General features: G+C 42.1%; 1 protein-coding gene across 7 annotated transcripts in view; it reads left to right on the forward strand.

Moving 5' to 3' along the window:
• TANC2 (tetratricopeptide repeat, ankyrin repeat and coiled-coil containing 2) overlaps nt 1-15,663 on the forward strand; it is a 165,359-nt gene that overhangs the window by 38,975 nt on the left and 110,721 nt on the right. For 5 of the 7 annotated variants that reach the window (XM_088179585.1, XM_088179584.1, XM_088179590.1 and 2 more), the window contains exon 4: nt 14,321-14,392. The exons of the other annotated variants lie outside the window; for them this stretch is intronic. In XM_088179585.1, coding sequence (XP_088035711.1) covers nt 14,321-14,392 — 72 coding nt within the window. The remainder of the gene's footprint in view (nt 1-14,320; nt 14,393-15,663) is intronic. 7 annotated transcript variants of the gene reach the window in all.

Here is a 15,663-nt window from a genome sequence, read left to right on the forward strand (position 1 = left end):
TCTGCCCTTGAAGTAAGTTGCTTTATTGAGAAGTTCTATTTGGCATTCTTCAGGGCCAGAGAGGGAATGGGAAAATGAGACGATCGGGTTGGTTGTATTGTTTGTGACTAAGTGGCAAACATCCCTGCACTGCATAATAATTTTTCATATAGTTGTTAATCTTCCAAATTCTTACATTACATTAGATGAATTCATTGCGGCCTAGATTTTTTAAAGATAAATATATTTAAGTCTGTATTTCTTTGCAACACAGTAAGGAAATAAATCAGTAAATCTTGTGTACATTTCCGCATCACGTGAAGTACTGTTAAGCCTGAAAGTTGCTTTATTTATTTGCTTTGAAGTTCTGGCAAACTACAAATTTGATACTTTAAAAGCAGATTAAAAAGGACAGAATTATAATAATATACAAATAGTATGCAATAATAATATACAAAAGGCATTTGTCACCCTGTCACTGCCAGGATGTCGATGAATCCTCCCATGCCCTTGAATAAAACCCAGAATGGTTTGGGGTGGAAGGGAACTTAAAATGTCTAGTCCCATCCTCCTGCCATGGGCAGGGACACCTTTCACTATCCCAGGTTGCCCCAACCCCATCCCACCTGGCCTTGGACACTCCAGGGATGGGGCAGCCACAGATTCTCTGGGCAGCCTGTGCCAGGGCCTCACCACCCTCACAGTAAATGCAACTGTCTTTCAACAGCTGAGTCCAGGTGTTTCATTCTCTTGAATGTTTTCACATGGTTAGTGCTGTCCTTCAGGTCCCTTCAGCAGTTTGTCTTGGCAGTTTCTATAGGGATGTAGGTGGGACACTGCAGGTTTTGGATTTTTTCTCATTCAAGTGCTCAGAAAAGATTATGTGTTTTTTTGAAATTTTGTTTATCATTAACATGATTTAGAATGCTAATTAGAAGCTGGAAACTAAGCTTCCCTGATGGTTTTGGTGCTCTGATTTGCCTCATGACCTCCGAGCTATCCTGTCTCTGAGAACAGTGAAGAAACTCAAAATCCTAAGCTCCCTGTTGGGAAAATCAACTGTTGGAGGTTTCAGGTGTGCCATGTATTGAGCCTGAGTCTCGTGGGTTGGTGACAGCCCACCCAGATGTCTTTGTGAAATTGTACTGTGTCTTCATTCCTACACTCCAGTCATTTTGCATTCCAGTGTGGGAATAAACCTTTGAAGCAAGGTTAAAGGTATGGTGTTCTTTTCTTGGGGAATGCAAAGGAGCACACTGGCCTTTGAAATTCCTGTGCTTTGCTGTGTCTTTCATTTGCAGTAGCTCTTGACAAACAGGAGCAGTGGAGTCAAGCTAATGATTCCTAGATGTGATGTGGTTTTGATAATTCTTCGTGGTTTAAAGAACACTGGTAGTGATAGCAGTAAAATGCCTTCTTAATTTTCCTCCTTTAGAAACTGCTGAGCAACTTCTCTGAGAACTGTGGTTAACATTTATTTTACCTCAACTACAGTGGGTTTTCCCCTTTGCTGCTTGATAGTGTTGTAATTCAGGAACATACAAAATATTTATAAAAGAAGAATGCAGTTTCATGCATCTGAATGGATAGTTACATACAGTAGTGCCAGTTAAAATAAATTCATTTCTACTGCAGCATCAGCCTCTGTTATCTCTTGTGATCAATTCTGGGTGTCTGGGTGTCCTTTCAGAGCTCCAGTGCTGGGGTTTCACAGTATGTAGTCTGGACACAGAATGCTCAGTGCACATGTGTGTGCACATACTTAATGTCTTGTCTTAAGAAAAATTCTCCTGTTACTCAAGAGTGCTCAGGATGGTTTGCAGTAATGCCTTGAGGACACAATATGCCTGCAATAGTGTTTTGATTAGGTTGTTTTTTTTCTGATAGAAATGGATATTCCACAAAGCTGCCAGACAGCAGCATCTCTGGTGCCAAAATGGGATCTCAGTATAGTTGCAGATTACCTTTATTTTTCCAGTGTAAATTAACTTAGAGCTGTGCAGACATACAAGTCTTCTGATTCGTTTCTATCCAGAGCTATATTACATAAGATGTGTCTGTTTAAACGGGACTGTGTTTTTCTCCATCCTGTTATTCCTTCTGGATGAGGATCCAGCAGGATTGTTGTGGCTGGATCCCTATGGCCAGGGAAAGCAGGTTTATTACCCTGCAGACAGGCAGACCTGCTGCTGCTACTTGTAAGAGATGTTTGTGGCTTCTTCCCCCTAATTCAGTTCTTCCAGGGCAGTTCTGTTCTCTGAATCCAGAGACTATAAGGTTCTCTGTTGTTTTCACTTGTGTTTATCAAGAACCCATCTCATATTTATCTGCAGTTTTCTTGCTTGCATTAATCATTCCTTGGTCTGGGTGTATATTGAAGTAGTGCACATCAAATCAGTCTGCTTCTGTTCATTCCAGTATCCTGTTAGGGAAATAAGTCCATGTAATGGATCCAGTCATTCCACCTATTACAGTTATCCTTGTTCTTTTCCAAGCAGATGGACTATTTCTCTCTTACATTATCACATTAAATTAATGTCGCTGTAAGAGTTTGGATACCCTTTAGAGCCTGGTAAAATTGAGCTGCAAAACTTCAGATTTTGTTTGGTTTTGTATTTCCCTGCACTTTGTGAGGACTAAGCCCAATAACTTGTGCTGTTAATTTCTGACAACAGGCTGAGATAAAAGTGACATTAAACAAAAGAAAAAAACTGAGGGGAACAAAAAACAAAATAAAAAAACAAACCACAAAACCACCACCAAAACAAACAAACAGAACAACAAACAACAAACAAACAAAACAAAAAAAACCCCACAAAAACAAAAGAAGGCAAGTACCCTAAAATCTGAGTATCCAAAGCATGTAATCCTTAGCCCAAAGGGTCTGCTTTTCTCTTCTGAGTTAGTCAGGAATCACATCTTGCTTGTTCTTAACTATAAAATGCACAGTTTTTATCTGAAGCTTCCCAGCCTGGAGCCTATCTGTCATTCAGAATATTTTTGATGCAGGGTTTTAAAAAAAACCTCTTCTTCTTTCCTGGTTCACATAAGACCCAATTACTTCTCACTTCCAATATATTTATAGGGCTTTTTGGAACCTGCCACTTTTATATTTTAATTCCAGGACTGAAAGGGCCCCTGTCAAATGCTCTTCTGCTTAGATTCCTGCCTTTCAAAGATAAAAGGCATTTCTGCCAACGTCTCATTTTTGCTTGGCCAGATCTCTCTGCAGTTTCTCAGCTATCTGATCTCGCGTGGAAGTCTAAGCATAACTTTTATCTCAGAAGAGTTGAAGGGTCACCATTGCTTTTTCAATTTCATTTCTGAAAGAAATTGCTGAGTGATGAGATCCAGTTGGTGGATCCTATAGGTGTCAGGTAACTTAAGAACTTACTAAAATAATTAAAAGGTATTAAAAGACCCATCATGTATTGTGGTCCTGAATACTGACTGTATCATGTAATACATATGTTCAAGGTATTCCATCCAAACAATAATTTGGATCCTGTTCTTCCATAAAGATGGCTGGTTTTTCATAAATCCATTTTTAGACAAGGCTTGAGTATTTTGACAAATCGTCTGACCACAGTAAAGTCTGTCCTTGAGTTTGAGCATGAACTGACCTTTCCTGAAAGTTTGTTTTTCATTTGTGTAATTCAGTGTTTTCCTTCTGAAGAGGGCAGTATATCAGGAAGATGTATATGTACACAGGCATGCTGTTTGGTTCCTAGTATTCTGATTTATTTGATCAAAATATGTCTTGTTCATGTACCAAACTCTCTTCCCAGACAAATACAAGATGTTTGGACAATGAAGCTTCAGCTTTTCTCCTACATTACTATTGTAGAGGGAATTTTAGCAGCCTATATTAGAATAATATGTATTTATTTCCTTCTAATTTATAAATATCAGACAAGATTTTCACACGTGAGACCATCACCAACTCTAAGAACATGTGCAGAGCCAGAAGGGCCCCCCGAGCCTCCTTTTCTCCAGGCTGAGCCCCTTTCCCAGCTCCCTCGGCCACTCCTGGTGCTCCATTCCCTTCCCTGGACATGGTCTTTCTTGTAGTGAGGGTCCCAGAAGGCAAGGCACAGGACTCGTGTTTTGGATACAGGTGAGATGGTGGCGTTACTGCCCTTGGGCTGGGAGATTTGGGATGAAATATTGCCGCTTTACTGGGGCTGAGCCAGTAGAGGGAGCAGGAGTTTTCCGTCAAATCCCATCGACATTCCTTTGCTGATGTCCAAAGGAGATGAAGTTACATTTTCCCACACCAAATGACCCTGTCTTCTCATATTCAACATAAAAAACGTATTCAAAGAGAATATACCCACTAGCTTCAAAAGGAAATACTGTCAATTTGAGGGATATGTTCAGCCAAACTGTTGGAAGAGTGGAATGTCCTCTCCAGAATGTCTGAGGAAACCTTATAGATTCGTGTATCTTTAAAAATCCAATCTAACCTTTCAAGAACATAATGTTTATTTCAGTAAATTCAGCATTTTCATCTGGAAAATCAATACGAAATCACTGAGATGTCTAATAACTTGGAGGTTCTCTGCTGGAAGAGACCTGGCCCCAGGAATAAATCCCAGAATGGTTTGGGTTGGAAGGAACCTTCAAGTCCACCCACCTTAAAGCCGTGGGCAGGGACACCTCCCACTGTCCCAGGCTGCTCCAACCCCGATGTCCAACCTGGCCTTGGGCACTGCCAGGGATCCAGGGGCAGCCACGGCTGCTCTGGGCACCCTGTGCCAGCCCTGCCCACACACTGCAGTTTCCTAAGTTCTGACAAGAAGGAAGGGATCTTATGGAGCAGGATATGAGGCTGAATGCCGATTCTGTGCTCCTTAAGCAGAACACTTTTGGATACAAAAAGTTGGGTGCCGGCTGGAGATGTTCATGTGTTCACTCATATAGCGTGGTAGGAACTTTCCCAGACAACATGAAACAAACCCTGCTGTACTTAGTGTCTGTTACCCAGCTCCATTGTCATCACACTCTCCTTAATATAATTAATCCCTATTAGTCTTGATGTGCCTTCACTTAAATCTCCACCCAAGATGTGAGATGTTTCCATATCGCATTTCCCCCCCAGTTCCTAAAGATAAATATTATTTCTATTCAGTGTTGCTTGTCCCTGGGAAGTATTAGTGCAGATTCTTTCAGTTGTTTATTACATGGACAGATGTTGAACCAGTATTGATCCATTTTAGGATTACATTCCAGGTATGACTAATTTTGAGGGATTTTTACAATCAGCACTGTAGATGTGAAGACGTACGTTCTACTTGGTTCACATAAAGCATTTTTTGGCTGCAGGAAGTACCTGTGCCAGGTGTGAGGGCTGACTCTGCAATTCCATCATCAAAGTCTCTTTTTGGAGTTGCAGTTGCCCTTCCTTTTTCCTCTTTTCCTTAAGGAAGAGTAAATGTCTGTAACTTGCTAATACTTTTAATGGAAATATCATCTTTGCTTTGGGAGAAGATTGACTTTTAAGCTGCACCTTTTCAGGAGTTTCTCCTCTTCAGCCTCTTCTACTGCTCACACAAACTTCTCCTTTCAGCATGTCTGTGAGGACTATTTTTTTTAGTATCAGATATATTTTTAGATAACTCATAGATAATTTTTGCTAGAGCTTCCATCTATAACTGACCTATTTGAAGGAATAGTGGAAATTTTTACAGCAAGATCTTTCTGAAGTGGGAGGATTTATGCTTCTTTTTATATAATTTTCTTTTTGAGGATGAGATCAGTATAGAAGCCGACCCATATTCTCTTAGCATACAAAAAACCCTCAAAACCTAAGCAACTTATGGACATGATTTTATTAGAAGCTTTGATAAGGTATCCAGATCTCGGCAGAACAACCTCTTTGTCATCTAAATAGGTTTGAAGAATCTTCTTTAGGTGAATTCAGAATGATTCAGCCATCACCTCTCCTTTGAGGCTGTTACTGATTTGCTGATAGACAAAACTAATCTGTTGAACTGGACCTTTGCACCATTCTTCGAGTAAGAAATAAAGATCATGGATTATCTCATGATTCCAACATATAGATTTAAAAAAGAGGCTTTTACTTTATATTTGTGGTGGGGTTTTTTTGTTAGGATTTCAAGTGACACAATTTAATTGTATACTAAATATAGTCTGCTTTCAACTTTCCCTGATACCGCAGGAGTCAATAGTGCATTTAAGTGATTATTTCATCATATTGTTCTTATCTGATTTGTATGATTGAGTCATCCATTTACTCTTCTTTTTTTAAAGTATTCATGGTGAAATGCTCTAATCATTGAGATGCCAACACTGTTTTATTCAAAGGTATAAAAAGCAGTGGAAAGTATTCTTCGTGTTGTTTATGCCTTGTTCATTTAGAAATTCGAGTTTTGAACTGCATCTGTTCTTTTAATTACTATGTTCCATGAACAAAACTTGTTTCAAAGTTTACAGCAATGCTGTGTTATTCAATATGGACACCCAGAAAAGCTTCAGGAGATCCCAGTGCTAAAATGTAAGAAAAATTAGAATTCTGGGTGTCTAAATATCACAGCTGCCTTAGTCCTTTGTGGTGATCCCAGTAGGTGATAAAAGATCCTGAGTTTGGAAGTGTCTGCTGCCCTGCAGATTAAAAGCCTACTCACACCTTATAAGGGAATATCCAGCTATTCCTTTTCTCTCTCTCGTCTCTTGAAAGAACTTAGTGTCACTCCCTGTACTTGCACAAGGCGTTTGTCCCTGTTGTTGCTCTTTGTACAACCAGCACCATTTACCTCTTTCATTGGCAGACTCGGAGAGCAGATCATCCCTTCAAACGGATGGGGAGTGGTGAAAATAGAACTTCTTATTCTCTGAAGCTGCTCAGGGGAACTGTGCTCTGAGTTCCTGCCCCTTCAACGCTGCTCTGGGAAGGCTGGGGCAGGGGAAGGGCAGGAGCTGCACCTGGAAGCACTTCAAGACAATTAGGGCTCGGGGAGACAGAAATCAAATGAAACAGTGGCCACTTCAGAAGTACATAATGACAGTGAAACAGACCTTTACATAATAGTTTGCTTATTAATTCAAGCCAGTTTTCTCAATTTTCTTTCTGTCTTCCTAAGACAAGTGTTTCCCATACAAAATGTTACAGCACGTTCCTATTCAGTTGCAGTAAGTTACCGTGTACTGACTCTGAGCTTTTGGTTCTGTGTTTTCTAAACCCACATTTAAACTAAACAGGAATGGCTCATTTAGTCACAGTGGATCCAGCTTAAGCTGAAAGAGTTTTTCATTTTCTTAACAAATTGATCCAATTTTTAGTTGGAATAAGTAAATGCCTTGGGTGTTGACCATTTAAAAAGAAGTACTTAAGAGTCCACAACCTCACTGGCCCATGTTGCCTACGAGTTGTGGCTGTCCCATCCCAGGAAGATTGGACAGGATCTGAACAACTTGGTCAAATGGAAGGTGCAGAGTTCAGAGAGGATCTCTGAGCAAGGGACACCCAGTGACAATATTGATGTCCTTGTTGGCAGTAAACCTGTGGGCTCATTGATGGCATTTGTTTTTCTCTAATGTGACATGGGAAGCTCCTTTGTGTCTCTCGGTCCAGCTGTATCATCACTGTTTGTATTTTAGTTACATAGTTTTATGGTGGTATTAAAATTAATGAATGAAAGACACTGTATCATTTCCAAATATTACTAGCAATGCAATTTTTACTCCAGATATTTTTATCACAAAGTCATCTTCCTACATCAAAATTTAAAAAAAGAAAGGGTTGTTGGGTTTGATTTACCTACTCGGTATAGGTGTCTCTGGATGAAAGAGTCACTTGATGTTCATAGAAACAAGGATGCCACTTTTTCTGTATGAAATAGGTGAAATGAATCGTACTTCAGATTAGAAGTACCTGCATTTTCCAGTGACAAGTAACATCTTCAGAGATGATGAAGTTACAGATCTATGTCACTGATATTTGAATTTAGGATTCATTCTGCTCCAGAATAACTCAGATGTTGGGTGTATATGATATCCGATTTCCTATGCGTGCCAGGGAAAAATCCCATTTGTATTTGTGTCTGAAATTCCTGGGCAGGAATGCTGACAATGTCTCTTTTAGGAATAGGACTTAAGTTAATAAATTTACTATGACAAGGATGTTTTCTTGCTGTATATTTTGTACAAGCTGACAGCACATTAGGACACTAACTTCATTTCAGGTTTCCAACTGCTGAAGCAATAAAAATAAACACAAATGTACTTGCAGAGGCAAATAATTTTTTTTTACATCTGCAGTTCCTCTAAGAAGTCTTTTGGCCTCTGACCACTGGGTTGGTTTTTTTGTTGGTTTGTTGTTTTTCAGGGTTTTTTCTGTGGATTTTCATAACTAATAAGCAATATGGGGAATTAATGTAGGATATCCCACAAGAAGACAATGGACCTTTACATTTTGAAGTCCATTTATCATTGAATTGTCAAGTGGTTTGTGTTGGGAAGGGACCTTAAAGGCCACCCAGTGCCACCCCTGCCATGTCAGGGACCCCTTCCACTGTCCCAGGCTGCTCCAAGCCCCAGTGTCCAGCCTGGCCTTGGGCACTGCCAGGGATCCAGGGGCAGCCACAGCTGCTCTGGGCAATGTGTTAGGAAGTGTGTGTGTTGTCATGCACAGTCCCAGCAAGTGTCCATGCTCTGCTCCTGAAAAGAGGAAGTTTTTGCTGTCAAAACGTAGCAGGAGGAGGTGGAGGAAAAAAAAGTGTGAACTTTTGGATGGTGCTGAGGCATTTTAGCATCACATTCACTGGGTGCTGCTTCCCCTGGATCTGTGTTAGAGCTCTGTCGATAAACCAAACAAATCCATAATTCCTGCTCTGCCCAAATAACTTGCCTCGAAGGTAAATGGATGGACTTAAGTATGTTTATGAGTTGCCAAAGCCTCTTAAGCCAAATTGTTCTTTGTACCAGCCACAGTGTAGCCACAGGAGCTGGGCAGTGCCTGTCCCCTGCGCTGGGCACACAGAGGCGTCTCAGTTGTTGTGTCCAGTTCTGAGCCCCTCATGGCAAGACACTGAGGGGCTGGAGAGTGTCCAGGGCAGGGAACGGAGCTGGGAAGGGGCTGGAGCTCCAGGAGAGGCTGAGGGAGCTGGGAAGGGGCTCAGCCTGGAGAAAAGGAGGCTCAGGGGGAACTTCTGGCTCTGCACAACTCCCTGACAGGAGGGGACAGCCGGGGCTCTGCTCCAGGGAACAGGGACAGGAGAGGCTCAGGTTGGACATCAGCGGGAATTTCTTCACAGAAAGGGTTCTTAAACATTGGCAAGGGCTGCCCCGGGAGCTGGTGGAGTCCCCATCCCTGGAGGTGTCTGAGGAACGATGGGATGTGGCACTCAGTGCTCTGGTCTATTAAAAAGATGGGATCAGTCACAGGTTGGACTTGATGATCTGGGAGGTCTTTTCCAACCTTAATGATTCTGTGCTAAGGGATTCAACATGTTGGAAAGTGATTGGGGAGCTGGATTTTAATGATATGGTGATTAATAACCAGCACAGGTCTGTGCTATAGTTCCATCAGTAAAAGTATTCCTCCCTCAACACCCACAACCATTCCTGTATCCCTCCCCTGCACCCTGACACTCCCACCAGGGAGACCAGGGAGTTATTTTCATGGGGGTTGATGTTTTATTCTATTAGTAATTTAATGCAGTTCTCTTAACATTTTTAGTTATCATAAAAATTCGTATCATACTGATTTTAATCATAACACTGCAACAATGCTATTTTTAACCATAACACCGATTTTTACAACAATACTAATTTTATAGCAACAACAACAACAATAATAATAATAGTTTTATAATATAATTAATCGTAGCATAATAGTAATTTGTGATGGTGGTGCATATTGTTTTCCGAGGCAGAAAAATACTCACAAACTAAATAACCAGGACGGACTTTGGATTAAAATAATTGTTTTCAGTACTAGACTGGGCTCCCTCTTCTCTCTTGCTCTGGCTGGGGAGCACTTTGCCCCTTTCCAGGCACATCTCACCGTGGGAGAGCAACAGGCAGCTCATGTGGCACGTGTCATTTCTTACCAGGCTGGAATCCGCCGGGAATGCTGAGAACAAGATTTGCAGCTCCCTCTCCCACACCGCGCCGCTGCGGCGGGTTCCGGGCTCGGACTCAGCATCGGCTCCTGCAGTGGCAGTGCCGGCAGTTCCAGGATCCTCCTGGTGGGCTCTAGCCCCTGGAGCTGTTTGATTTATTTATTCTGAGGGGTTTTTCCCCTGCGTTTCTGTTTTGGGAGCACAATGGCAATTGGGAGCCACATCTCCAGATGCTGTGCTGTGCACACAGGGATGCTTCTGCAGGGATGCTGGGCTGGGCTGGAATCGGATCCATCCCTAACAGCTTGACTGGCTTTGTGTGAGTCTTCCACCTTTTCCAGATACGGTTTTGATACGATATGGCTTTATACTATTGATATATCAGCTCTTACAGTTGCTGGGAGAGCAGCAGCACACCCGATGCAGTCGGCTCCTGCCGCAGATTCCCCAGCGTGCGTGCAGCAGCCTCACCCACCCTTGGATTCTTCTGCCTTAAAAATTGCTTTGTCAGATCAGATATCTTGAGAGACGCTTAGTCACGGTGTGGGTTTTAAAGGCCTTTTAATTAAATAGGAAACTAGAAATATTGGGCTGCTGGCACTTGATTTTGTATGAAACTTGTTATGTTTCCTTTAAGGAGAATACCTGGCAGGAGGTGATGCCAGAGGTGCTGTGGGATTTACTGACATCAGATGTGCGGCTCCTGTTTGCAGGATTGTGGTGCTTTGTGCAGGGTATTTGTTTAGGAATGCTGAAACCTCGAGATTTTCTTTCCCTGTCCGAGCAGTCAGTTCAAAGAATCCAGTTGTGTGTATTGGGGAGGATTTGTTGTGTCATTGGTTTTAATAGAATTGGTGGAATGGGGATGAGGGGAGAAGAGGAAGCAGGAGTGTTTCTCAGACCTGGCTACAGCAGGAGAGGCTGCTCTGCTGATCCTGTGACTAATCACAATCTTTGAGATCCCTTCATCTCTTTGTAAGTGAGAGAAAGAGTTAATAGCCGTGGCTGTTTACTCTGTTCTTGCCACAGAATCAGGCACTCAGAAGCCTTGTCGGGTTTCTGACCTGTGTCCAGCATCCCAGATGGACAGATGCTGGACACTGATGAGACAGCAGCTTTCAAAAACTAAAATAATGTGCAACAGTTAATGGATTTTCTTAACACTGAGATTTTTTAAAAGATCACAGAAGCTTTTCTACCTTTCAAATAAGATGCAAGAGAATATGAATTACTGAGTCAATATTTACAATATTTATTATTCACTTCCCTTGTGGCATTTGACTATTTTCTCTTTTGCATGACAACTGTAAAGCTCATTAAACAGGTTCATCTCAGTCTGTGCTGAACTTTATTTTAAATTAACACAGATAGCTGTATTCTCTAGCAATGATTTCACAACTGATTTACTTCTGGTGACCTATTTTAGCTGCTGCATTGAAGGATTTGTCAATAACTTTGGTGTTTCACCACACTGGCAGTCGTTTCAGCAACTGAGTGGATTGAACTTCAGGAGTGATCTGCAAATTTTGTCTGAATAGTAGGTCATGTCTATAAACAATAGCTATTGCTAAAGCAAATACTAAAAACTACCTAAAATCACGCATAAATAAAATAATTAGGATTGTTTCTGCAGTGACAGAGTCCCAGTGCGCACAGAGAGGTGAATGTAAATACAAGCACTTGGAAGTTCAAAAAAATGAAACAGTAATCTCCCCTTTTTTGCATGTACAGTGAGATAACTTCATAATTACATGTGGTATTGTTCCCTGCTAACCGTGCTCCTCCACTGCTGGGAGCAGATTGTGCTCAACGTTTTGATTTGTAGTGGAGAGAAAAAGAATTAAATAGTTCAGTTACTCAGCTCTTAACTGTGGCTGTTCCTTTCCATCCTCATTTTCCCCCAAGCTCCACCTGTGCTGCAGCCAATATCAAATGCAGCAGCGGTTGTATGCTGACTGAAGATTTAATATCTGCTGAGTCATCTGATTTATTTTTTCCTTTCCCACCCGCTAAATGCATTTTGGAAATTAATTTGCTGTGAGCTTTCTTTCCCCCTTAATATCTTGTATAACTTGCAGGGAGATCCATCCCAGACTCCTGACTCCTGTTCCTCTTGTCCAACCCAATGGCTTTGGCAGCCTGTTGTCACTGTTTTGTGTCCCACCATTGAGTGTTGGAGCATTGTGGGGAGCAGGACCCCAGATCTGCAGCCCCCCCAGCCCCTCCCTTTGCCATGGCTTGTTCTCAAGGCACAGTTTGATACACCTGGGTAACTGTCCAGCAGAGGTGTTGCCTTTCCACAGGATCAAGGAGGTTGATTCAGAATCATCAGAGATCTCAGGATGGGTTGGGTTGGAAGGGACCTTAAATCTCATCCAGTTCCACCCACCGAGCCCTATGTACCTTGGTGTCAAAAACTTGCAAGAATGATGAAACTTTCAGGGAGGAAGTTTGTCTTTTGCTGATGATCATGTGTCTTTGGATAAATACAGGGGTTTACTCCTAATTTTAATACTGGAAATTTCTTGTCTTTTGAAATGTTTAGTCCTTAAAATTATTTTGGATTTGGATTTACTATTCGCAGCTCTAAAGGGTTTTTGTTTTCTCCATGACTTAGATAGAGGTTGTCTCTGGGGGCTCACAAGCAGGGGCCATTAGGGATGATGATGAAGATGATGGTGATAATGATATCCATGTGCAACAGCAATGGCCAAACCACCACTGGGTGTTACTAGCAAAAATACAGTCAGGGCTTTTTTAGTGCTCTTGACTGTAGGAGGGTTCAGCACAGCTAATTCCAAGAGGGCATCTCCGGGCTAATAAAAGCTCCTATGGACATATCCCAGTTGCAGTTGTATTCACAGTGTGACGTCCTTCTGGCAACCAGAATGTAAAAGGGAACTGAACAAGTATCATGGTATGTGGCCTCCCTGGCACCTGGCAACTGATGGCTTATCGGGGCGGGTGCAGCTCATTTAAAATCAGGATTCTGAGCTGCTGTAGCCAGATGACCTTCACATGCAGCTGCTGTGTCAGCAGGGAAAGATGCAAAGGTGACAGAAATGGCCTGCCTGACATGTGTTCAAGGTTTCCTGAGCATTGCTTCAGGAAAACTGAGGGCTGGGAGCGTTTCAGCAAGGGGAGAGGGAACAGAAAAACTCTCCCAGCCCGGGCTGTGGTTCCTCTCTTTTTGGGGGTAGGGGTGGACCGAAATATTTAGTCCACATTTTAGTTCTGCTCTTGTGCTGCAGTTCACAACTTCCCATCAAGCCAGACATAGCTCCCCTGTAGCAGGAGTTGATAAAGTTAAATTATAACCGGCCCCTCCAACAAATAACTTCTATAGAGCTATCCAGAGATACAAATATATCAAAATGCAGTTGCTTTTAGTGTCATCAAAACACATCAATGCCAAAGAGACTATTGAGTTTTTAAACACCTATTTAAGAAGTCAGTGATTTCAAAACTGTTTTTAGATATTTTAAAAGCTTCCCCTTCCCCTGCTAGAAGGGCTAAGAACTTCTGAAATACAGCCTGCATTTGAAATCCCTGGGTTTGCTTTTTCCCAGTCTCCAGAGCTGGGCTTCTTTTTGCTCTCAGGTGCCAGAGACTCCATGTACTCAAGCATCTGTATTGATGGGTGTATCTATTGTTTCTAATCTGGTCAGTTGATCAATGAAGAGCAGCCTGTAATTAATTGTATAATACTGTACACAATGTCCCACTTTGAGTTTCCCCAGATAGATTTGGGATTTGTTGACTGTAGCTGCTTTCCTAACAGTTTCAAGAGGATGTAATAAGAGGTTTTGTTCTTCCCAGCCTTCCTGAGTTTTAGCAGACAAGTAATTTTAAAGGGACACCATTTCTAATTTCATATTTCAAATTATTTTTCTAGATCTATTTATTCCAATGTTTAATTTTTTCATTTATTTTTTTTTTATATAACAGTCCAAAGTGAAGGAACTCTTTGAAGATGCACAATTTGGTTTTTATCTCATTCAGATGTCTGTGGGATCAATAGGAACAAGTAAAACCTTCCTTCTATCCCGAGGACCTCATGGATTTCATTGCAGTGAACTGGGGCGAAGGTGGAAGGAGCAGCAGAGTCAAGCAGCAGTTTCCCCAGTTTCAGTCTGCCAGAGGGACCTTTTGTCCTGCTGTTGGCCCGAGATAGGTGATGGGACTCAAGGAAAAGTTGCATCTGCCTGACCTGTCCACTATGATGTTCTACTTGTGCTGTTTTGGTTCTCATGCAGATGGAGGGAACGAGGAGCCACCAGACCGAAGACAGGCAAGTGTAGACTCCCGTCAGAGCCGAGCCGGGCAAGGTAAAACCTGAGTGTTGTTCTGCCTCGGGGACTCGTCTCATTTGTTCACCTTTCATACCTCCCAGGTGTTGTGTTTCTCCTCAAGCTGTGTGACCTGGCAGACTTTGTACCCATTGTTATTACTCACACAGCTGCCAATGTACTGAGATTCACAAACCAGAGTGGTTGAAGGCGTTTAACCTAATTCCTGGTGCAGCACAGGTGGACCTGCAGAGCAGGGTATCTCTGTGCTGCAGCCAGAGGTGCAGAGTGTTCTGCTGTTGGAGCTGGTGGTGCTGGAATTCTTCAGTACATACCAGCCCAAACCAACATTTGGTTTCCAAGTTTCTGCTTGCCTTCCCCTGATGTCACAGGGGGAACCTGGCAGGTTCACCATAGCCAGGTTATCCTTCCTTAAGCTCTGGGATGCAGTGCAGAAGGAACTGTGTTCACCTGTCTGGGGGCTGAACAGTCCCATGTTACATCTTCTGCTTTGGTTTGTTTCATCCCACAGGAAGAGGACAGAAGTTCCAAGGAAGAGCTAAAAACAGGGTTTATGTTCTTTAAATAACTATCCAACAGACTTTTGTTGATTATCCATCACTCAGAGTAGGTTTGGTGGTTGATTAACACCACACAGAACCCTGTAATAGGCATTTCTGTCCCTGACAGCAGCAGGTCTTAGATCTGTGCAGGCTTACGTGTCCTTTGAAACAGCTTTACTTAGTTTTAAGCATTTTCTCATTTGTGAAGGTTGTGAAAATGCTGTATTCTCACACAGCTTTGAGACTGAGCAGCATTTTTTGGAAGTAGGGCTCTACTAGGTTCCATGCACATTGACTTATTCTCCTTTGGGATTGCAACAATAATTTTCCTTTCATTTAGGCTCAAGCATGTTGTTGTCATGCTGTCCTAATGACTTATGGGGACATTTTCTCCAGGGAATTGTCCTTTTTTGGCAGTGTTCCAGTGTTGCTTGGGTGAGATGATTTTGAGTCATTGAAGCTGTGATCGAAATTAGGAGGATCGACATTTGTAGTTGAAGCTCTGAAGTGTCAACTGCTCTGTTCACTTAGGATCTTTCAATTACTGCATTTAAATTTATTTTTTTAAATTTATTGTTTAAAAAAAAATTAGGAAGGAACCAGGGTATTTATAGCTGTACATATCCCATGTCAGCTTGCATACAAGGAGCAGTGCTTTGACGTTCAGAGAGAGTGGCTGCTCTTTCCCATTCTGAGCTCAAATGAAGTTGTTGCTGTGTAACTGTGTGCTAGAGGCTGAGCTTTGCT

Source organism: Sturnus vulgaris, chromosome 27 (genome assembly GCF_052056855.1).
Source record: "Sturnus vulgaris isolate bStuVul1 chromosome 27, bStuVul1.hap1, whole genome shotgun sequence".
Taxonomy (NCBI): domain Eukaryota; kingdom Metazoa; phylum Chordata; class Aves; order Passeriformes; family Sturnidae; genus Sturnus; species Sturnus vulgaris.